Genomic DNA, 22,517 nt, shown 5'->3' on the forward strand with positions numbered 1-22,517 from the left:
GTCAGATGTGCATAACCGAGGGCAGTTTGGTAAATAAAAAAAAATTTAAACAAGGCTTTTTTCTCATAGTTTTTATTAAATATGAAAAATAGTTAACATATGAATTAATATTTACTAATAACTTTGTATTAAAACCTAGTTTGAGAAACACTGTGTTTGGGTTCTTGTAGCTTTTATTATTATGTCAGTAAAATAAGAAGGTGAATAGAGAGAGGCCATTGCGATAAAGAGATGAAAGTGTAAATTGTAAGTTTTTTATTACATTATTTTAAATTGAAAAAAAATTGCATTTTTTTATCCGCTTAATCGATTAATCGAAAAAATAATCGGCCAACTAAAATAATCGTTAGTTGCAGCCCTACTTTTATGTAGGATTTGTTGCCGTATACAAGTGCGTACCATGACAGTCTACTCTCAAAAATTAAACATCAGCTTTCATGTTACATAAATGAAATAATCATTTAAACTTACACATAAAACTGCATTATTGGTTATTTATCATCGCTGTTGGATATCTACAAAAACAGCACAGCAGCACCTTCATTGTTCTATAACCTGGTCAGTGCATTGTGACATTACGAGTGCATTGTGACATCATCACCCCTATAAAGCTGAGCGCCACGCCTCTTTCTCTTTAGTGCAGTTGGGCACCCGGCACTTGCAAGGTACTATCACATAGTGAACTTGAAGTGTTGCTACCAACTACCAAACCAAATATGGACAAGAAAAGCGAACCAATCGCTGTGGAGGATTGCTGCCTCCTTTGTGGACTGAGGTGGTGCGTGAAGAGATGCTGCCCCAAAAGACTGAGAACATTCTGTAAAAGATTCAGAGTAGCTTTCACAAATCTTGTAAGACAGAGAACAAGAGGTGAAAGCAACCAGCGTTCGGCCAGTGGAGTCTTAGTACTCAAAAGCAAGAACGAGACCGCTGCTAATGAGAGAGAGGATAACAGCCAGGATCTGGGGCAGCAGGAGGAAAAACAGGCAAATGAACACCTGGAGCAGCACGTGCAGCGGGGGAGAATGGTTGCCACTAAAAGACGCAGGAGTCAGGAGGAAAGTGGCATTCCTGCTAAACGATTTAGGAGCATTCTCCCAATGTCAGTGCTCTCCTTTACTTTTCATTCAGTGCTGGGAGAAGGCACCTTTGGAAAGGTCATGTTGGCTTCTGTTCCTGGCAGGGATTCCCAGATAGCGGTTAAGATCATCCGCAAGAAAGCTATGCAGCCAACACTCATACTGAAAGAGAGGAGGATCCTGGAGGTGGCTCGAAACAGCCCATTCCTGTGCCATGGATACGCGGCCTTCCAAACAGAGACCTGCGCTTTACTTCTCATGGAGTATTTGGCTGGAAGGAGCCTACGGTCATATCTGAACAGGGTGGGTTGTCTCACTGAGACCTCAGCTGCATTTTATGCAGCTGAAACAGTGTGTGGCATCCAGTTCCTCCACTCTCAGGGAATCATACACCGTGACCTAAAGCCCGACAATGTCTTGCTTGATGCAGAGGGCCATGTAAAGATCTGCGATTTTGGTCTTGCTGCAGAAGGAATTTTTGGAGACGCACAGACAGCAGAATGTTGCGGCACATTTCCGTACATGGCCCCAGAAGTACATCTGAAGAAAGCATACGGTGTTGCTGTGGACTGGTGGTCCTTCGGGGTGATGCTTTTCCAGATGCTTAATGGTGTTTTCCCATTCCGTGTTGGCAGAGATGGGAAGATAAGTGTCTTTTCCATTCTGTTCGACAAACCTAAGTACACCAAAGAGCTCACCGAAGAAACTGTGGATATCTTGAGGCATCTCCTACAGAAGGATCCTCAGCAACGCCTTGGGGTCATAGGAGAAATCAGAGAACATCCGTTCTTTCAGACCATCAAGTGGGATGATATAGAGAGTCGGCGTTCAGCTCCGCCTTACCAGCCGACATTAACATCAAATCGCCACCTAACGAAATGCCAGCCGATTCCATCTGTTCTAAAGATGACAGATGACATTTCCTCTTCATCCAGTAGCCAAAGTCTCCTTGGCTTTTCCTTTGTAACACCAGACTGGATGAATTGAAGGATGGAATGCGTCCTGGCAAAGAGACTCTAGATCTTCTTACCAACATAAAATGACAATAAATTAAGAAAAAAGAGGGTTAGACCTCACAATACAGTTTCTTCCTTTGTGACATCATATACCATGGTACAGTTGATATACTCTGAAATATCTAGACAAGTATGTCCCAAAAGGACAAAAAAATAATAATTCTGCTTTATGTAGCCCGGGATTAACGCAGGGCTCGACAAATCCCAGGCGCCAGGTCGCCATGGCGACAGAGAATTTTGTCCTGGCGCCTAGGTTTTGTCAGCCTCTTACATCCAGAAAAAATTGTGGATGTAAGAGGCTGAGTCACCACACGGGGGCACCACAGCGAGCACAGCCACACAGAGCCCGCCCCCGAGCCTGAGATCACTCCCACGGAGTGATCCTGTAGGCTGAAAACACGGTTGCTGGAAAACCAGCAATCGTGTTTTCAGCTGCCACAGGCAGCTTCAGGGAAGGGGGTTGTGTGTTGATTGGGCCCCCACACAAGTGTGGGGACCTGACCCAACACCCCCCAGCTGCCTGATCGCTCCATGAGAGCGACAGTGCAGCGTTAACCCCTTCAATGCCGCCCTTCATTTAGGGGTTAATTCCCATTTTGTACGGGACTCTGCTGCTTGTGGTCTGCCTGGAAGCCCAGGCAGACCAGCAACAGCAAAAACGAGCCCCCACAAGCCCTTTGATGATTCCTATAGGCATGGAAGCCTACAGTCGTCATCAAAGAGACTCCCCCTGCAATGGCTGGTCTATAGACCAGCAATTGCTTCCCAGCTGCCAGAGGCAGCTTCAGGGACAGGGGAGAGGGTTCTTTGGTCTCCCCATGAGTGTGGAGACCAGCCCCAACACCCCCCTGCTGCCTGATCGCTCCATGAGAGCGACAGTGCAGCGTTAACCCCTTCAATGCCACAATTGTGTATGACACATTCGTGGCATTGCAGGGGTTAACATTTGTCCCCACAAGCTTGTGGGGACTAAATATCAGTCAATGCTGTGCTCCAATGGAACATCAGCATCGAAAGAGTTAAAAAAAAAACCAAAAAAAAACAGCACTGACCTGAAAGTCCAGGGTGCTTCCAGGTCAAACGCTGTGATTTTAGTAAGTGGGCTGATGATGATCAGATCACTCCTGACCAACTGTTAGTTTAAAAAAATCCTGGCTCCTAACTTTTTTACCTGGCGCCTAGATTCACAACAAATTTGTCAAGCCCTGGATTAACGTAACGATGCGATACCGTACACAATAAGGTGCACCGTTCTCAAAGACTTTTCCCATCACAGTAATATTTTATTTCATTATTAGTAACTAGATCATTTAGGGTTTTTAAATGACAAGTGTTTATATATAAAAATGTCATTTTAGGGATCGAAACTCTTCTTTTTCTTACTTTGGTGTCCCTGTACTCTAGGATCTAAGGATTTTGCTGTGGCTGAGTATATTTCACTGAGCTTTAGATGTGTATTAGACGTAAATGAAATGTTTTCTAGATATATTTGCATATATGAAATATGCTATACAACGAAGTTTCTTAGTTATATAAATAAGCAAAGCAGCTCTTGAAGCCAAGTAGGAATGGTTATTAAGGCAGAGGGTGTGCAAATAACAAAGGGTCATCAGTTATTAAAGAGGAATCATCATCTTTTTAACAATCATTCCAATTTTAATAACCTTAAAAACCTTTAATAATTGATTATCAGGGGGGTTTAACCACAGAACTCTAGATACCTATCAAGCATTTCAATAAAACAAAGCAAGACATCTGAGGCATAGATAATGTGGAGTTTGTCACATTATATGGCCGTATATTTTGGTTATCCAGCCACTACGTCGAAGTACAGCAAATTTGGCAAGTCCTTTCTAGGGCTTCAACAACTTATCGATAAAATCGATAATAATCGATCATGAAAATAGTTGTCAACAATTTTCATTATCGAAAAATTGTTACTTGAATTGATTTGTTCAAACATAAGATGAGGGTTTTTTTCCCACAGCAAATGTTATTTACAAAAAAAAATACCCCTCGTCTTATAATAGAGGTCAGGCTACAAGACTAAGATCCAGGGGGGACCTGGATCCTCCTCTCTGGCAGCCGGTGGAGGTGGCATTTCTAGGGGCAGAGTGGTATATCTGGGGCAAATGTGCCAAACTGGGTGTTGGCAAATAAAAGGAAATAAAAACAAGAAATTAATTTTACTCAATCATACCTTTGGATTTACATTTACTGGTAAAACTTTTATAGGTTTTAAAACCTAGTTTGAGAAATATTGTGTATGGGTTCTTGTACCTTTAAAATGTAGCTTTTATTATTATGTCATATTAAAAAAGGAGCCCTTTGTTATTCGCAGCCCTGGTGCTTTCTATTTGCTCGGGTCATATTGCTTTCCAAGGAGCCGAGTCACTGGGACGGCAGTGCATTGTAACCCAAGTGACTCTCAAGCAATTTAAAGCCTTCTCTGGAGACCATTAATGAGACCTCCATGTGGGACGAGGGGCGGCTCAAACCTAAGGTTTGGTCAGAACCTACAAATATACCCAAAAAACAAACAAACTAGGGGAACGCACAACCTACAAAAGCACAAAAGGCTGCTAGAATAATAATGACCAATAAATCATCAAAACAAAGCAAGAATTCAGTGCAAACCCAGCAAAAACCATTCAAAAAAACACGTCAAATTGTTACTGCCGATACCCTTTTCAGTCTCTGATTTGAGGCAGTTTTTAAGGATAGTGGGGTTTTTCTAATGGCTATAAGAAAACTTTAATTTTTGCTCAGTGTGCTAAATATGTGCAACAACATTTTATATTTCCTCATTGTCATAGCTACCAACAGTCCGGTTTTCACTGGACAGTCTCAATTTTGGGGCACTGTGCATTGGTGGAAAGTGGAGAGCATGGCCCATTTGCACAGACCCTGTGATTCCCCTAACCAGACCAGGGAGGTGAGAAATCAGATGAGACCGGGTCCCACTCCTTCACGGCTCATGCCACACCTGAGAAGTTGGTGGGTACGCATTATTGTGCTCAAAGGGATGCACAACACTCTTTGGTCTGTAGACTCAAATAGGTAGTACCAAAAAAGATGACTCAGGCAGTCTGTTTGGGGGCTAAGATGAAAGAAACATAGAATGTGACATCACCCATCGGCCCATCTAGCCTGCTCATGTCTCCTGATGTAAAGAATCAGACCATAATTAGTTATTGGACTTCTCTTAGATTCAGGATAGCTTTATGTCCATCACATGCATGTTTAATTTCCCTTACTGTATTAGCCTCTACTCAGTAAAATATCACGCCCTTACACTACCTCAACACCTTGTTTTGTTGTGTTTTATTTATTTTTATAGTTTCAGGAAAACAAAACAAAAATATAAAAAAACTGAGCTGGTACATCAAACGTTAACCCCAGATAGACAACAAAACCTGCCCTGTGCAAAGAGGGAACAGACAGTCCTTTTAACTCAACAAAGAGACCTAAGCGAGAGGGAAATCACTGGTGGGAGAGTGAACATTTATAAAATAACTTTACAAAGTCTACAGGATGGCCCAGACAAGCTGTTTGGGGCACTAAAAAAGTTGCTTGTGAACAACGGTGACACAGAAAGGCTGTTTGCGGACATTGATAAGCTTTTGTAGTTCCCTACAAATACTATGAAATCTGAAAAGACTTCTGCATGCGCATTGAGCTGATGAAAACTGCAAAAGGGCTGTATCATAAATATTACGGCAAAGATAAAAATTGCAAGAGCCCCTTAGTCTTAATGGCTACCATAAAGGCTACATATTGCTTGTATTACAGCACAAGCTAGTGCAACCTGGGCCTGATACAGTTAAATAATTACACAAATAATCAAAACCATTGCGATCATGCCGGTGGTTCTAATAAATACAGGGCCAATTGTATAAATGGTGCTGTTACATTTAGTTTGATGCAATTTATTTTAATAAATGAATCAAAATAAAATGATTCCTCTTCCATCATGACATGAGTCCCATCAGGCTGGCGCCCAAATGTCATCTACCTTAAAAGGATCTTTCCATTGATGATTAACAAAGCCCTGGATCCTAAGGTTTCGGCTCTTGGAAAGGGGTTACCCAAAAAAACAAAGTGGATCGCAAGGAAAATGTCACAGAAGAAGCTACCTTTGCCCAATGCCGCTACCTTCGAAAACGGCTGCTGGTTGTGTGGCTGTGGACTTGCATGCTAATGCACAACAGCCCCAGTGTGAGCCTTTACCGCAGCACAAAATGATCAAGACGAGACTCCTACTGTCCTGTGAAGAATATCATGCATCTGAAATCATAAGTTTCATGATCAGAAATGATTTTATGTATATCAGTGTTTAATTCTGTCATAATATATACATCTAGTACAAGAGATTGCAACTCGATACATACAGGCTCATCTATAAATGTTACAGCAACTTCAAACTGGCAACTTATTAATTCTGTCAATGTGATCTCTACATATGTTCAATTGTAAAGAAAAGCTACATAATAACACAAATACCTATTTGCCATGCCTAACTGGCATTGCCTTAAACACTCAGTGGCATGTGCCAGGCTGCTCAGCCAATCATAGGCCAGCATGCGGAATTCAAACGGTCATTTTCTTTCACCTCTCAGCGCACTAAGAAGTGTATTCCTTTGAGGTCATTTTCTTTGGGCTTTAAAAGACTACGGCCATGGAAAAACGGAAGAGAGAAGTTGATGGAGAACCTGCAGGTGTGATGGACCAACACCAGGGACAAGAGGATGGACCACCTGCCAAGAAGAACCACCTAGGGGCTGTACATCTTCCAGAACAGCCCCTTGACAACACCATGGGGACACCTGCAGTGGATCCATCAGCAAGTGAAAGAAAGAAAAAGAAAAGGAGAAGACAGAAGAAGAAGAAGCACCACCAAGCCTCAGGAGGAGCTATTTTGTTGAAGAGGCTTTCTTTCCAGAGAGTGCTTGGCGAAGGCGGCTTCGGAAAGGTGCAGAAGGACTATTTATTTCTTTTACATGTAGATTCTCAGACAAACTGCTTTATTTAGTTCATACAGATGATGGTTCTGTCATAGTCATCTTGTTACATGATACATTTCTGTACTCCTTGTACTTACATTGTGAAGGTCTTTGCAGATTGGAAATTAGAGCCATTGGTTACTGTTAATATTTGTACTACTCTTATTATAGGATTGTTTTATAAGTTAATATGTATTAACATCACCTTTATTTGAGGTTACTTACTTTTAAACTGTCTGTTTCTTGGTCACATGGCTGTAATTTATGGGAATATATGTTTCTTTACATTTTTAAGCAATATGCTGTCTTCTGCGCGAATAACTTGTTTGTTGTGAATTTTGCTAATAAAATATCAGTCGTTTATAGCCGTGTAGATGGATGCGTATTTATGTACTGTATGTATCTCTATCTATCTATATATGTTTCTTGCTTCTTACGTGTAATTTGAAATTAATTTAATGAGACAGGATAATTAGGTTACTTATAGCTATGTCTCTAATGGAATCAGGCAGTTGCTGCATGTTTATTATACCTTAACCGAGTGCAGTTATTTGGGACAAGAAAAAAGGGAAAGTTTGGTAATTATTGTACTGTATTGTATGGCTAATATTAAAAATTATTAGTAAACTATTTTCCCAGAGGCTTTATTCTCATATTCTCCTATATAAAGCAATGGGTCTAGCTTGATGGCCATCTAATGCATTTAAAAGGATGTTAAATATGATTAAGTGAGCGGGGGCACTTGGCAGTCGTTGTTACCCTGGGCTTTTATTAATATTGGGCAACTCTGCTGCTTTGGGGTTTATTCACAAAACAGCGAGTTTGACGGTGAGGTCGGGTCAGGTAAAATATTTGAAATCACTTGCATTTTGGATTGTAAAGGCCAACCCTGGGGAGTTTTACTCCTGCAATAAATTGCGTTAACACAATATGTCTGAATAGATTCCATGGGCAGATCGGGTCACAATGAAAGAAGTCATTGGCATTTCGTAACGTTACTTCATGATCTCAGTGACACTGGTTGTTTCTTGCTGTATATTAACACGTTCATTTAATTGGGATAAATAGCATGTTGACATCAACATTCAATGCCTAATGGCACATATCACATTTACTGATACAACACGCTCGGTTACATAACTATATGTTAACCTTGGTAGTATGGCAGCCCGGTAATATATTCTCACATAAACCTTGTTTGGACCTGCTTGGCTTTTCAAATAATGTAGATTGAATGTCATTTTTAACAATTCCCTATATGCCACTCTGCCCCATAATATGCCTTGTAACCCCTTAAATGCTAGTGTGGCATATAGGGGTATTAGGCATTTCTGGAGGCAGAGTGGCACATAGGGGGGTCAAAAGGCATATCATGGGGCACAGTGGCATATAGGGGGTATAAGGCATTTCTGGGGCAGAGTGGCAAGCCTGGGTACAGAGGTGCATAACTGGGGGGCAGGTTGGAAAATAAAAACCAAAAAAATATTTTTCTCAATCATAGCTGTTATTAAAGAAATAATAATTGTTTACATAGTTACATGAATTAACATTTACTAGTAAAACTTATTTCCTATAGGGTCATCTTATATTCAGGCTTTTTCTTTTTTTCCTAAATTAACATACAGATGTTGGGGGGCATCTTATAATCGAGGAAATACGGTAGTTTACATTTGAATTAATATTTACTAGTAAAACGTTTTAGGTATTAAAACCTAGTTAGGGAAATATCGTGTTTGGGTTCTTGTACCTTTTAAGATAGCTTTTACTATTATGTCATAGTAAAATAAAAAGGCGATTAGAGAAATGTCATTGTGATAGAGATTGTGTTGTTTTTAACACTTAGTTTGTTCATTAAATAATTTTAAACAAATACTTAGCATTTTTTTATCCAATTAGTAAAAAAAAAATCAAAAAAAAAATAAATCGGCTAACTTCACATAACGATTCTATATGGATCATTTTGGATTTTTTATTAGCACAGAGCAACCTGCAAAACACTTCATGAAATCCAATTCTAATTGGACTAGACTAGGATCACGACCACCAAACTAATGAACCCTATTCTTATGGAAGATGCAAGTAGTCAATCGTGATGTAGTTCCTTGAGGAAGATTTCAATACGGACCCTAAAACATATGAATAGGACCCCATTGCTTCATGTTCATCACTTTGGTAGATGCCCTCCAACAATGTTGATACTTGGCAGATATGCTGCAGCATCATTATTACATATGACACAGTTCTATTAAATATGAATTGTTTAACATTAGCTTGTCTTTGGACCGTAAAATACCCGGACTCTCATACTGTGAACTAATAGTCTGGTCCGGTTCGGTAGAGGATTTTTCTACCAATACAAAATAGAGCTTTGTTAAAATATCTAAAACGCAGTGATCCGCCCAAAACTCCCAGGTAGGAATACTTAATACTAATCTTGTAAATTGTAAATCCATTCACTTACAGGCATTGGCGAGGCAGAGAAGATTGGAAAGGGCATTAATATAAGGGACAGAACTTAAGGCTATAAATATAGCATTCCTTGGCTGCTTGCATCTTCCATAAGAATAGGGTTCATTAGCTTGGCAGTCGTGATCCTAGTCTATTAATTAGAATTGAGAATTGGATTTCAGGAAGTGTTTTGCAGGTTGCTCTGTGCTAATAAAAAATCCAAAATGATCCATATAGAATCGTTATGTGAAGAAAGCAGGAGGAATATTCTTGTAAAATCCCATTATATTTGGTAAAAGGGGCCCAATAAATGAAGGGGGATGTCCTATTCAAGAGGGACACAGTTTGCTCATTAAGTATGGACGACGCGTTTATTCTTCTCCCTTTAAAGAACAAATCGATTAGTTGGCCGTTTTTTGTTTTTTTTACAAATTGGATAAAAAATGTATTCGTTTATTTTAAATTATTTAATGAACAAACTAGGTGTTAAAAACAACATAAACATGTTTCACTGTACTCTGCACACAATACTTTCATCTCTTTATCACAAGGCATTTCTCTAATCGCCTTTTTATTTTACTATGATAATAATAAAAGCTATATTAAAAGGTACAAAAACCCAAACACAATATTTCCCTAACTAGGTTTTAATACCTAAAAAGTTTTACTAGTAAATATTACCGTATTTGCTCGATTATAAGACAAGGTTTTTTCCAGAGCAAATGCTCTGAAAAACACCCCTCGTCTTATAATCGGGGTCGTCTTATAATCAGACCTCAAATAGGTCTGACTATGAGACTAAGATCCAGATCGACCTGGATCCTCCTGTGTTATGCCCTCCCCCCTCAACTTACCGGTGCTTCTGAGTCCCCGGTGCTTAGTACGGGCAGCGTGTAGAGCTCTACGCGAAGTTGTCTACACGAATTGCGTAGAAATCTACACGCTGCCCGGACTAAGCACCGGGGACTCAGAAGCACCGGTAAGTTTGGAGGAGGGAGGGGGAGGGAGTGTTAAATGGGGGGGGGCATAAGGCATTTATGGAGGCAGAGTGCTCTGTAAAATGCCTTTTAACCCCCTTAATGCCACTCTGCCTCCAGAAATGCCTTTTAACCCTCTATACGCCACTCTGCCTCCTGAAGTGCCTTATACCTCCCTATATGCCACTCTGGCCCCATAATATGCCTTTTAACCCCCTAAATGCCAGAGTGGCATATATGGGTATAAAGCATTTCTGGAGGCAGAGTGGCACATAGGGGGTCAAAAGGCATATCATGGGGCACAGTGGCATTTAGAGGGTTAAAAGGCGTATCATGGGGCATAGTGGCATATATGGGGTATAAGGCATTTCTGGGGCAGAGTGGCAAGCCTGGGGGCAGATGTGCATAACTGGGGGGCCGGTTGAACAACTGGCCCCGCCCCTTCCTTCTCCAGAACCACATGGCTGTGACACTCATCTAACAGTAAGTATAAAATTATTATTTGGGATACTGAAAGTTAGGGGAGGTGGGGGTTAATTTAGGGGCAGTTATGGTTAATGGGGTGTTTAGGATTAATTTAGGGGCAGTTATGGTTAATGGGGTGTTTAAGGTTAATTTAGGGGCAGTTATGGTTATTAGGGTGTTCAGGGTTAATTTAGGGGCAGCTATGGTTAATGGGGTGTTTGGGGTTAATTTAGGAGCAGCTGTGGTTAATGGGGTTAATTTGAGGCAGTTGTGGTTAATGGTGTGTTTAGGGTTAATTTAGGGGATGCTGTGGTTAATGTGGAGTTTAGGGTTAATTTAGGGTACTTGTTTTGATGGGGTATTTAGCGTTAATTTAAGGGTAGTTATGGTTAATGGGGTGTTTAGGGTTAACTTAATGATGAGAACTGAGGGTTAATTTAATTAATTTAATAACGTTAACTTAAGGTGCAGTTAGAGGTGGCAAAACTAAGGGGAATCTAAATCCTGGGGGCAGTGAAGTGACATATCTGTGGGTATAAGGCATATACAGTGTATAAGGCATATGTGGGGAGGGCAGCGTGGCATGTCTGGGGAGGACGGAGTGGTGTATGAGGGTGTATAAGGCATATCTGGGGCCACAGTGGCATATCTGGGGGTAGAGTGGAGTGGCATATCTGGGGAGGGCAGGGTGGCATGTCTGGAAGGCAGGGTGGCATGTCTGGGGAGGATGGAGTGGTGTATCAGGGGTACAAGGCGTATCAGGCACAGTGGCATGTGGGGGGTAGAGTGGAGTGGCAGATGTGGGAGGCAGCGTGGAGCGGTATATGTGGGAGGCAGCGTGGAGTGGCAGATGTGGGAGGCAGCGTGGCGTGGTATATGTGGGAGGCAGCGTGGCGTGGTATATGTGGGAGGCAGCGTGGCGTGGTATATGTGGGAGGCAGCGTGGCATATGTGGGAGGCAGCGTGGCGTGGTATATGTGGGAGGCGGCGTGGCGTGGTATATGTGGGAGGCGGCGTGGAGTGGTATATGTGGGAGGCAGCGTGGAGTGGCAGATGTGGGAGGCAGCGTGGAGTGGTATATGTGGGGGGCAGCGTGGAGTGGTATATGTGGGGGGCAGCGTGGAGTGGTATATGTGGGAGGCAGCGTGGAGTGGTATATGTGGGAGGCAGCGTGGAGTGGTATTTGTGGGAGGCAGCGTGGCAAGCCTGGGCTCAAATGTGTATAAATTGGGAAGGCTGGTTGGGAAAAAAAGACAAGAAATACATTTTATCAAAGTTTTTTTTATTCTGCTGTTTGTATTTAGCATCATTTGTTTATTAAATTATTTTAAATAAATGAAAAATTTACATTCATTTTTTTTATCCGATTAATCGAAAAAAATAATCGGCCAACTAATCAATTATGAAAATAATCGTTAGTTGCAGCCCTAGTTTACATGAATTAACATTTACTGGTAAAACTTTTTTCCTATAGGGTCATCTTATAGTCAGGTGTTTTCTTTTTTTCATAAATTAATATTCAGATTTGGGGGGGGGGTCGTCTTAAAATCGAGCAAATACGGTAATTCAAATGTAAACTACCATACGTGCTCGATTATAAGACGACCCTGATTATAAGTCGACTCCCCAAAATCAGTATATTCATTTAGGAAAAAAGAAAAAGCCTGAAAACGACCCTATAGGAAAAAGGTTTTACTAGTAAATGTTAATTCGTGTACCTATGTAAACTATTTTTTTAATAACAGCTATGATTGAGAAATATATTTTTGGGGTTTTTATTTTCCAACCTGCTCCCCAGTTATGCACATCTGCACCCAGGCTTGCCACTCTGCCCCAGAAATGCCTTATACCCCTATATGCCACTCTAGCATTTAAGGGGTTAAAAGGCATATTATGGGACAGAGTGACATGTAGGGAGGTATAAGGCATTTCAGGAGGCAGAGTGGCGTACAGAAGGTTAAAAGGCATTTCTGGAGGCAATGGCATAAAGGGGGTTAAAATGCATATCTGGAGGCAGAGTGGCATCCAGGGGATTAAAAGGCATATCACAGAGCACTCTGTCTACAGAAATGCCCTATGGGTTGACGGGGTGACCACATCCAAGCACTCTAAAAAGCAGAGGAGCATCAGGACTGTGAGGACTTACCCTCAAACAGAGTCCTCTCCTCTCTGTCCCCAGGGTCATCCCCGGAGGGAATCCCTTGCCGCTCCACCGCTGCAGTGTCTCCGGAGCTGGCAGGTATTCACAACATACCCGCTAACAGGTCACGCAAACGACCAGTCATTCCAACAGTGCTTGATCACGTGATGACATCACATGATCTCGCATGACCTGAAATTGCATTGTTTTCAGCACTAAATTAGCTCAGAAACCTCAGTATCTCATTGTCCTTGCACATTTTTGGCACAAGTTTGTGCCATTTTTTCCATAAATATCTCTGCCATATCATTCGGCACCAACAATGACTGCCTAATCTACCTCTGCACCTTCGCAGTATGTAACATCATTACGATGGAATGCTCTTTGGTCCACCAGCATTATCATCAAAATGCAAAATTCACATTCTCTCCAAAGGTTGTTTGCAATTATAAAGGATTGACCTAGTAACCTACAGACTCCTTTATATGCATACTTTGTCTCTTCCAGGTCTTTCTGGCATCAGACCTGAAGACCAACAAACAGCTGGCAGTAAAAGTTGTGAGAAAGAGAGCCATGCTGCAACGCCTTGAGGGCATTTTTGTTGAACGGAGGGTCCTTGAGGTTGCCACCGGAAGCGCCTTCCTAACACAGGCCTATGGCACCTTCCAGACCAAGGTACCAACAGGACTGTCTCTCCTCCGTCTCCCTGTCTTCCGTTACAATATGATCTGCTTGATCTCAGCGCCTAATGCTTTCCTTGGCCTCCACTCGCTCTGGTCTCTTTTCTACATTCATCTGATACATCTTTCGTTTTTTATTTATGTTACCTTTCATATGGTATTTAACTCACTAGAATAATATATTACTGGAATATATAATAATATATACTAGGGTTAATAAGAAAACACAATACCACAATTTGTGATAGATTTTTGTAACACTAAATGCTTTTACTTATATTTTTTTCTTAGTTTTGTTTGGAAACATTGACAATGTTATAGACAAAAAAAATACATCAATCAATCAATATTCGATAATGAGGTTGTTGGAAAAGAAGGCATTTTAGACGGCTATCTAACTATAACTGACTTGTTACGCAGGACCATCTGTATTTTGTTATGGAGTACGTGAGCGGAGGAGACTTGTTTTCCTATCTGGAGAAGAACGGAAGGCTAGATCTCTGCACCACAACGTAAGAAAACATGATTTTTACAGCAGAGGATTGCCATAGAATTAGCACATGAAAAGTAGACTAATGAAGATGTTACTGTACTACTGAGCCATTATAAATTAAAATGTTAACTCTTTAACGCTGCATTTTTTCAATACTTGTGTCTGATAAATGTTCTGATAATTGTCAGATTCTTTGCTGCGGAGATGGTGTGCGGGATGCAATACCTCCACGAGAGAGGAATTATACATCGGTAAGCATACCTTCTTTCCACATTAGAAAATTGCTTTTGCTCTTCTATCTAGCAATAACATGTATTTATGATCAAACTCCTTGAAGATTGGGCTGTTTTTTACATTTTTTAACTAAATGTTTCTGTGGTGTTTGTGTTTAGCTGTCATTTTCTTCCTTCTCATTTAGTTTACCCACACAAACTATATTTTGATTTAGTAACAAAACTTGTTAAATAGATTCTAATATTTGTTCTGCGCTTCGAAATAATCAGTGTTTTTATTTATTTATTAATTGCAAGTTATAGGGCAATTAGTACAAACAAGTAGCCTATTAAAACTTAATTTCCAGCACCCATGCCCTATTTGGGCCGATACAAAGGGATCACTGCTCACTTTCCACGCTCGCTTAACCCTATAACGTGCCACGCATGTGATCCTTAACGTTATGTTTTTTCTGTGATGTGCCCGGCCCGTCATTGGTCGTTAAAGAGCTAAACATATGGCACAAATCTATGCAGTTTTATTTGTTGAGGCATCGTATTTAGGAGGTAGAAAGGATACACTTAAACAACCGATGTAAGATAACTGAGACAGTCAGCTGCCAGCAGCGAAACTTAGGATCTCCAGTATACGGTCTTCCTGGCTTCAAATATATCCCTTCCAATGGGCCATCTGTCACGGACTGGGTCCATGCTGATGACTGCATTGACCCAGCGCGCCCAAAGATTGTGTGCAGGAGTCACAGTGCAGTAGTGGAGTTGGACAGGGCCTGGTTGCGGGGTGACCGCACTCACCTGGGTGTTGAGTACCCCAGGAACAGGCATGAGACATCTCACAAGACTCATGTGCGGGATGCTGCAGGCTGGGAGAATGGAAGCTAAGCAGGGAAATATAGCAGACACATAACAAGCAAGAGACAGGGAGACCAGGCACGAAACATAACCAGACAAGATATACATGTTACTGAGCACAACAATGAACAAGACAAGGAATAAACATAACCAGACAAGTTATACATAACACAGGGCACAACAGAGAACAAGACAGGGCACCCCGCTGCCGGGGATACAGGACAGGACACCCCGCTGCCGGGGATACAGGACAGACTGACACACATAAATACAGAAACTAGCCTAGGACTGTTTGATAACTATTGGAGATTCCGTCACATCTTCTGGCCATAGTATGCTTAGCCCACCACTACGCCAAAGTACTCCAATGGCGGTGGGTCCTAACGCTAATCCCTGCTGACAAAGGTACGAAACAAACCAAACATGAAATCCAAACACATAGCACTGAGACATACCTTTAGACTGTAGACTGAGATAAACAGAACACACGGGAGGGGCGCACCTTATAAAGGAAACAGAGCTGAAGCAGAAGCAAGGAATGGAAGATCAGAACAGAGCAAAAGGAAATCCAGGAAAGGGAAACTGAAGCAAGAGTGAGATATGCAGCTCCACAGCCCGGGTAGGACACATCTTATTGAACCGATGTTTAGTTATGGGTTTCTGATTAAAATAAACTAAACTCAAACTTTCACTCTTTGCAGAGACCTCAAGCCTGAAAACATCCTGTTGACTAGCGAGGGCCATCTGAAGATCGCCGATTTCGGGCTGGCGCTGGAGGGCATCATCGGACAAAGGACAGCGAGAGGACATGCCGGAACAGTTGGCTTTATCGCACCGGAGGTGAGAAACAGATAATGGATGAAATCTAATAATGTCACCAACTTTCAGGGATGTCACAGGCCTTGTTACAGTAACTACATTTGTAATTAATGTCCTCCAGTATCCTATAGTTATACGGGTGAAGCCTAGTAAGTGGATAGCTTGGATTATGGTGATATATTTATCAACATTGTTAAAACAATTCACATTTTCTAGAGACTTTATATTGAACCTCTTTTTTAAATTATTTGAAAACCCTTAGATATTCATAATTAGTATTTTGTTTTGGTGATTATTTTGGTGACTTTCTGGTATTTGGCAGATCTACCAAGGAGAAAAGTATAACGCCGCAGTGGACTGGTGGTCATTCGGAGTCATCTTGTACGAAATGTCCACCGGAGAAGAACCCTTCTACTGCGGAGACACGCGGGCGCTCGTGGTCACATCAACGCTGCAGGATACACCATTCTATCCCGAGTATCTGAGTCCAGCCACCAAAGATGTACTGATAAAGGTGGGTATAATCAGACTCTGTTGAATGATGTCATATAATGCGTTACATAGAATGATTTTACAAAACTACACAGAATTACACAGTTAAGAATGTTTAGTAAGAGTTACTGCCGCATAGCAGCCTTAAAAAGCTCAAACATTTTATCTTATTACAAAGTACCCTGTTCTTATTTCCTTTACATTTGAAAATGGACCCTTTGGCAAGTATTCTCTTGTATATTTGGGCCCTGACCCTGACATCTGCTCATCGGTAGCATCACCATATAGCAGCTACATTAAGCTTAATGGAGGATGGAGGGGAAAGACTAATGCAAGAAAAGACAAATTGTAGTAATTCAATTATTGGTATATTTGTTTCACTTAATAATTTGTTTCACTTTTTCACTGCTTTGAATATGATTATTTTTAGGGCTGCAACTAACGATTATTTTAATAATCGATTAGTTGGCCGATTAGTTAATTTTTTCGATTAATCGGATAAAAAAAAAATGCAATCTATAATGTACACTTTCATCTCTTTATCGCAATGTCCTCTCTCTATTCACCTTATTTTACTGACATAATAATAAAAGCTACAAGAACCCAAACACTGTGTTTCTCAAACTCGGTTTTAATACAAAGTTATTAGTAAATATTAATTCATATGTTAACTATTTTTCATTTTTAATAAAAACTATGAGAAAAAAGCCGTTTACATTTTTTTTTATTTACCAAACTGCCCCCGGTTATGCACATCTGACCCCCAGCTTGCCACTCTGCCCCCACATATGCCTTATACCTCTTATATGCCAGATTCCACTGTGCCCCCTGATATGCCACTGTGCCCCTGATATGCCTTATACTCCTTATATGCCAGTGATATGCAACTGAGCCCCCGATATACCTTTTACCCCCAGATATGTTTTATGCCCCCCTGATATGCCTAATATCGATATGCCTTATACCCCCTATATGCCACTGAGCCCCCTGATATACCTTTTACCCCCAGATATGTTTTATGTCCCCCTGATATGCCTAATATTGATATGCCTTATACCCCCTATATGCCCTGAAATTCATAATACCCCCCATACACCACTATAACTCACCCATACACCACTCTGGCTCCTCCCCCTCACATACACAACTCTGGCTCCTCCCCCTCCCATACACCACTCTGGCTCCTCCCCCCCATACACCACTCTGCCTCCTCCCCCCTCCCATACTCCACTCTGCCTCCTCCCCCCTCCCATAATCCACTCTGCCTCCTCCCCCCTCCCCATACTCCACTCTGCCTCCTACAGCAACGGAGGTTCACCAGGGAGCCGGGTAGAGAGGGAGAGTGGCGTATGGGAGGGGGAGGAGCCAGAGTGGTGTATGGGAGGGGGAGGAGCCAGAGTGGTGTATGGGAGGGGGAGGGGGAGGGGCCAGAGTGGTGTATGTGAGGGGGAGGAGCCAGAGTGGTGTATGGGTGAGTTATAGTGGTGTATGGGGGGTATTATGAATTTCAGGGCATATAGGGGGTATAAGGCATATCAATATTAGGCATATCAGGGGGACATAAAACAGAATCGAGGTCTCCTGCAGAGGATAATCCTCTCTGTGTCAGCCGGTGGGGGTCTGCATCGCACAGACAGCCTCCGTTACTGCCCTTCACTTACGCTGAGGCTTCTATGAAGCTACAGTGAAAGTGCCTGTCAGTAACGGAGTCGGGAGAGAGACAGAGCGGTGTATGGGAGGAGGGAGGAGTCAAAGGGGTGTATGGGAGGGGGAGAGAGACGGAAGTGAGAGACCGGCCGACAGTGAGGGGGATTCCAGGTCCCCTGCAGTGTTGCGGGGGATCTGGATTCTAGTGTTCTAATCCGATCTCTGTTTGAGATCGGATTATATAAGGAGAGTAGTTTTTCAGAGCATTTGCTCTGAAAAAAACCTCTTTTTATAATCGATAAAAATCGATTCGATTAATCGATAATGAAAATCGTTGACAACGATTTTCATTATCGATTAGTTGTTTCAGCCCTAATTATTTTATTTTTGGAACTGTTTAAATGTATGTTCCCATATAATAGCATTCCTTGTGTTCTGATGTTGCACATATACATGCAGTGACTCTGTTATTCACTCTCCTTCATTCTCTTTACAGCTGCTGTGTAAGAACCCATCCAGGCGGTTGGGGGCCACCGGACACATCAGATCTCATCTCTTTTTCCAGTCTATTGACTGGGAAGAGCTGGAGGCTGGGACATTAGATGCCCCTGTGTCGCTCACAGTAAGAAACCAAACAGAAACATACAACAGATAATAGGGAGTGTGTTAGAACGATAGCATATTCGTCCAATTCACATAATGTCTAGGGGGATACACACTAAGGCCTAGGAGGACAATTTGGGTTTTATTAGTTGTTGCGGTGTCATTAAATTGCCTCAGGGACTGGCTGTGAAACCAGGACAGACAGGACAGAAATGTAACGAGGCAGAGCAGTGAAAGGACGTATGTCTGTAACCTGGTGTTTCTCGCTCTGCTTACATGTTTAGGAACCTAATAATGATCTGGATGCTCTGCACACTTCATTATTTCCTGTATAAAACTAACATCAAGTTTTATTTTTTTCACAGTCATCACTGGACAGTCCAACGCAGCAAGTGGTAGAAGGAAGAGCCATATCGTCATCAGAGGCCATGAAGACACCTCTTGGCTCTACTGAGCAACAACTCTTCAATGGATTTTCTTTTACCAGCAAAAAGTGGGCCATCTAATCAGCTCAAGCTGCAGCCCTTTGAGATGTGACAACACTCAGCCAGATCACCAACCTGCCGCCACCACCCACCCTGTCCGCCGATCTCCAGCCCGCAACGCCCAGAATGCTACGCAGAGAATCTACAGCCGCTCTCTCTCTCCTCCTCTCTCCACGCGATACTCCTATGTTGAAATGTTGTTGTTTTTAAATGGTTTGAAATGAGTTTGTTACATTTACTTAATGGTTAATAGTTCAGTTTTGTCTTTTTTTTTAGGTTAGGATGTCCCGCATCCTGAGTTGAAGTTATAGAACAACGTGGGACATCACATAGTACATAGAAGAAGGGGCATAGAACTTTTAGGAAGTTTATTTAAATGTTATTGATTAAGGACTTGCTTATAGTAGGGGATAGTAGGGCATTAGATAAATATGTATTAAGAGGTAAGTAGCCTTAGGTTTATTTAAGTATCTACACAAGTTAAGATAAGTTAAAGACATATTGATGATAGTAGGGAATTAGATAAATATGTATTAAGAGGTAAGTACCCTGAGGTTTATTTAAATTTCTACACAAATTAAGATAATTTAAAGACATATTGATGATAGTAGGGGATAGTAGGGGATTAGCTAAATATGTATTAAGAGGTAAGTACCATGAGGTTTATTTAAGTACACATATAATACATATTTTAATACCTTTTCACCCTCACTATGCCAAAGTACCCAATTCGGACAGCCCTAACCTAGCTGTATTGCTTACCATGACATCTTTTCTGTTCTCCTAAAAAGCGAAGCCTCCCAGTTCCTTGCCTGGCAGAGTTGGTCTATGTGAAAAACTCTGCAGGGCGGCTAAGACTGTACAGCTTCCATAAATAACGTATCGGCGGATGACAACTGGGTAAGTGCGGAACCCAGTGGGGTAGAAGACGTTTGGAAGCAGGTGCTGGGAATGTAATCGAGCCGCGGTTCTAAGTGAAATGCTGCTTGTTTTATGAGGAAATTTAAAAAATGCGGGCATTTCTGCCCCATCTCCCTAAGCTGTCCTGCAACTTTTACCTCCCCTCAGGCACCAATATTGAGGCACCTGTGTTGGGGAGTGGGTGCTTTGGCATAGTGATGGATTTAACTAATACATTTAAAAAAAAATATATATATATAAAAAAATGTTTATAGATATATTATAGATATGTATAATATTATATTAAAAAAAAGATAATATTAAGATAATATGTTTCATTCACAGAATAATTAATAGATGGCCATACATTGTGACTAAATCCTCAAATTTGACATGTTAGATGTTAGGTGTATATTTTTTCCATCTTTTTTAACGTGACACGTGTATATCTTACATGATGCTCATCACCCTCTGATGTGAAATACCGTAAGGCTTTATGTAGACCCCAGAGGTGAATTTTTTAATCAGATATTTTAATGGAACCACCTTGATTAATTCACCGATTGTCAGCGAAGGGAAGCTACGTATTGCTGTTATGTGCGTTGGTGAGCAGTATGTAAAATGTACGTGTTAAGTTAAAATAGCTCCATGGTAAGCAATAACACTAGGTTAGGACCCACCAAATTGAGGTACTTTGACGTAGTGGTGGGCTAAGCAATCTATGGCCATTCACTAAAGTGTTCATTAGAATTATTTCTAAAAAAATTCAAAATGCTGCAACAAGGAAAAGGTACGAGGATTTGATTCAGCTTTGGGCAATGATATTTCAGTAAATAAAAATCTATAAGTAATCCGCCCATGTCTGTGCAGTCAGTAACTGTCTCTCTATGTAAACTGATTACATTGATCAGGAACAGAAGTGTCACAAATCCCCGTCCAGCAGCGCAATATTTCATTCCGTTACATGAAACTCTTGGTGATTTCTTGGTTTTCTAAGAATTTCAGCAGCAGTTTCAGTTGAGGCTGGAAAAACGCTGCAAACAATTGGTGCAACTATGACATATCAAGAGCTGCCTCAAACAAACTCTTTATGTCTTTCAGAACCTGAACATTCAATGTATGGAACGTATCAGGGGCTTTTGAAGGCCTGCAAGCAAGAGTTTTCGGAAGCTTCAAGGCTACACAAAAGTGTTGCCACAAAACGAAAACCGAGCCTTGTGAGCGTATTTCGCTATTGCCCAATCTCTCTTCTAAAATATAGCATTGGGGAAATCCAGAGCCTGAATGTCCTTGAATCTGCAGCATTTTTGCCTAGCTCTTCCATCCAACAAGACCGAGGATATCTACCTTCCAAGTAGGTATTGTTTGGCGCTATCCTTTGTAGCTGTCCCACTCTCATGATTTTTGTTGGCAGTGGAGATCAAGGGCCAGCTACGGAGATCATCTGATCTGTCGCTGCAGAGACCTACATTACAGCTCCCATGTAGCATCCTCCCAATTCTGAGCACCCAAGGTAGTAATCAGGACAAGGCAGGTGACCCCGCTTTTAACCACGCTCACTTCTGCCCCAATCCCCATCCTAAATATCTCTGACCACACCCCCAACAAAACGCTCCCAATTTGCACACCTGTAACGTAGGGGGTTAAGCTCTAGAAAACCTAAGAAACAGCATGAATAACAGCGCTTCCAATCTTATAGAGTGAGGACTGCCTTGGGGGGCAGGTATAAACATAAGGAGTCATGTTGCTGGCAATCACATAAACCCTACTATTACAGATCCCAAACACAATGACCCTCTGAGTGCCTTCAAGTGTTTACACCACATATAGACTTTGAATCCATTTGTAAATGGTAATCGCATTCCCTTACAGGCTCCTCATTTCCAGAGTAGGAACATTATCTGGATGGACAACAAGACACATTCCTATGAATCCCAATAACCATTACATCACCTGGGAATGGCTCTGCCAGCATTGGAGAGGTTATGGAACCACACTCTGTGCTTTGGAGTGGAGTAGAGCCATCACGTGAAAGGGAAAAAATAAAACGTAATCAGCAGGACCCAGCAGATCCAAAAAGGAGCAGCAATTCCTCTAAACCCTTCCTTATGCTTACACAGCAAAGATTGAAAGAGCCAGATGGACACTTGTTTTTGTGGGCGTGGCTAAAGGTGTGGTCAGGGGAGGG

General features: G+C 41.6%; 2 protein-coding genes across 2 annotated transcripts; both read left to right on the forward strand.

Annotated features, from left to right (window-relative positions):
- Window positions 1-716: 716 nt before the first annotated feature.
- On the forward strand, window positions 717-2,066 carry LOC149283485 (protein kinase C delta type-like). The gene has a single exon (XM_089497443.1). The coding sequence runs from the start codon at window positions 717-719 to the stop codon at window positions 2,064-2,066; it is 1,350 nt and encodes a 449-aa protein (XP_089353569.1).
- A 4,707-nt stretch (window positions 2,067-6,773) lies between these two features.
- LOC149283486 (protein kinase C theta type-like) lies at window positions 6,774-19,732 on the forward strand. The gene is made up of 9 exons (XM_089497444.1): window positions 6,774-6,942; window positions 13,168-13,292; window positions 13,636-13,803; window positions 14,229-14,320; window positions 14,490-14,552; window positions 16,085-16,223; window positions 16,525-16,716; window positions 18,838-18,963; window positions 19,706-19,732. The coding sequence occupies exons 1-9, from the start codon at window positions 6,774-6,776 to the stop codon at window positions 19,730-19,732; spliced, it is 1,101 nt and encodes a 366-aa protein (XP_089353570.1).
- The last annotated feature ends 2,785 nt before the right edge of the window (window positions 19,733-22,517 follow it).

This window comes from Sceloporus occidentalis, unplaced genomic scaffold, assembly GCF_023333645.1.
Source record: "Sceloporus occidentalis isolate IW3139 unplaced genomic scaffold, rSceOcc1.0.p SCAF_103, whole genome shotgun sequence".
Taxonomy (NCBI): Eukaryota; Metazoa; Chordata; class Lepidosauria; order Squamata; family Phrynosomatidae; genus Sceloporus; species Sceloporus occidentalis.

Bases quoted from the DNA above. Each gene is read 5' to 3' on its own strand.
- LOC149283485 (XM_089497443.1), top strand. From the start codon at position 717: ATGGACAAGAAAAGCGAACCAATCGCTGTGGAGGATTGCTGCCTCCTT.
- LOC149283486 (XM_089497444.1), top strand. From the start codon at position 6,774: ATGGAAAAACGGAAGAGAGAAGTTGATGGAGAACCTGCAGGTGTGATG. The intron at 6,943-13,167 runs GTGAAAGAAAGA...CTCTGTCCCCAG, and splicing joins TGCAGTGGATCCATCAGCAA to GGTCATCCCCGGAGGGAATC. The intron at 18,964-19,705 runs GTAAGAAACCAA...CTTTTTTTTTAG, and splicing joins ATGCCCCTGTGTCGCTCACA to GTTAGGATGTCCCGCATCCT.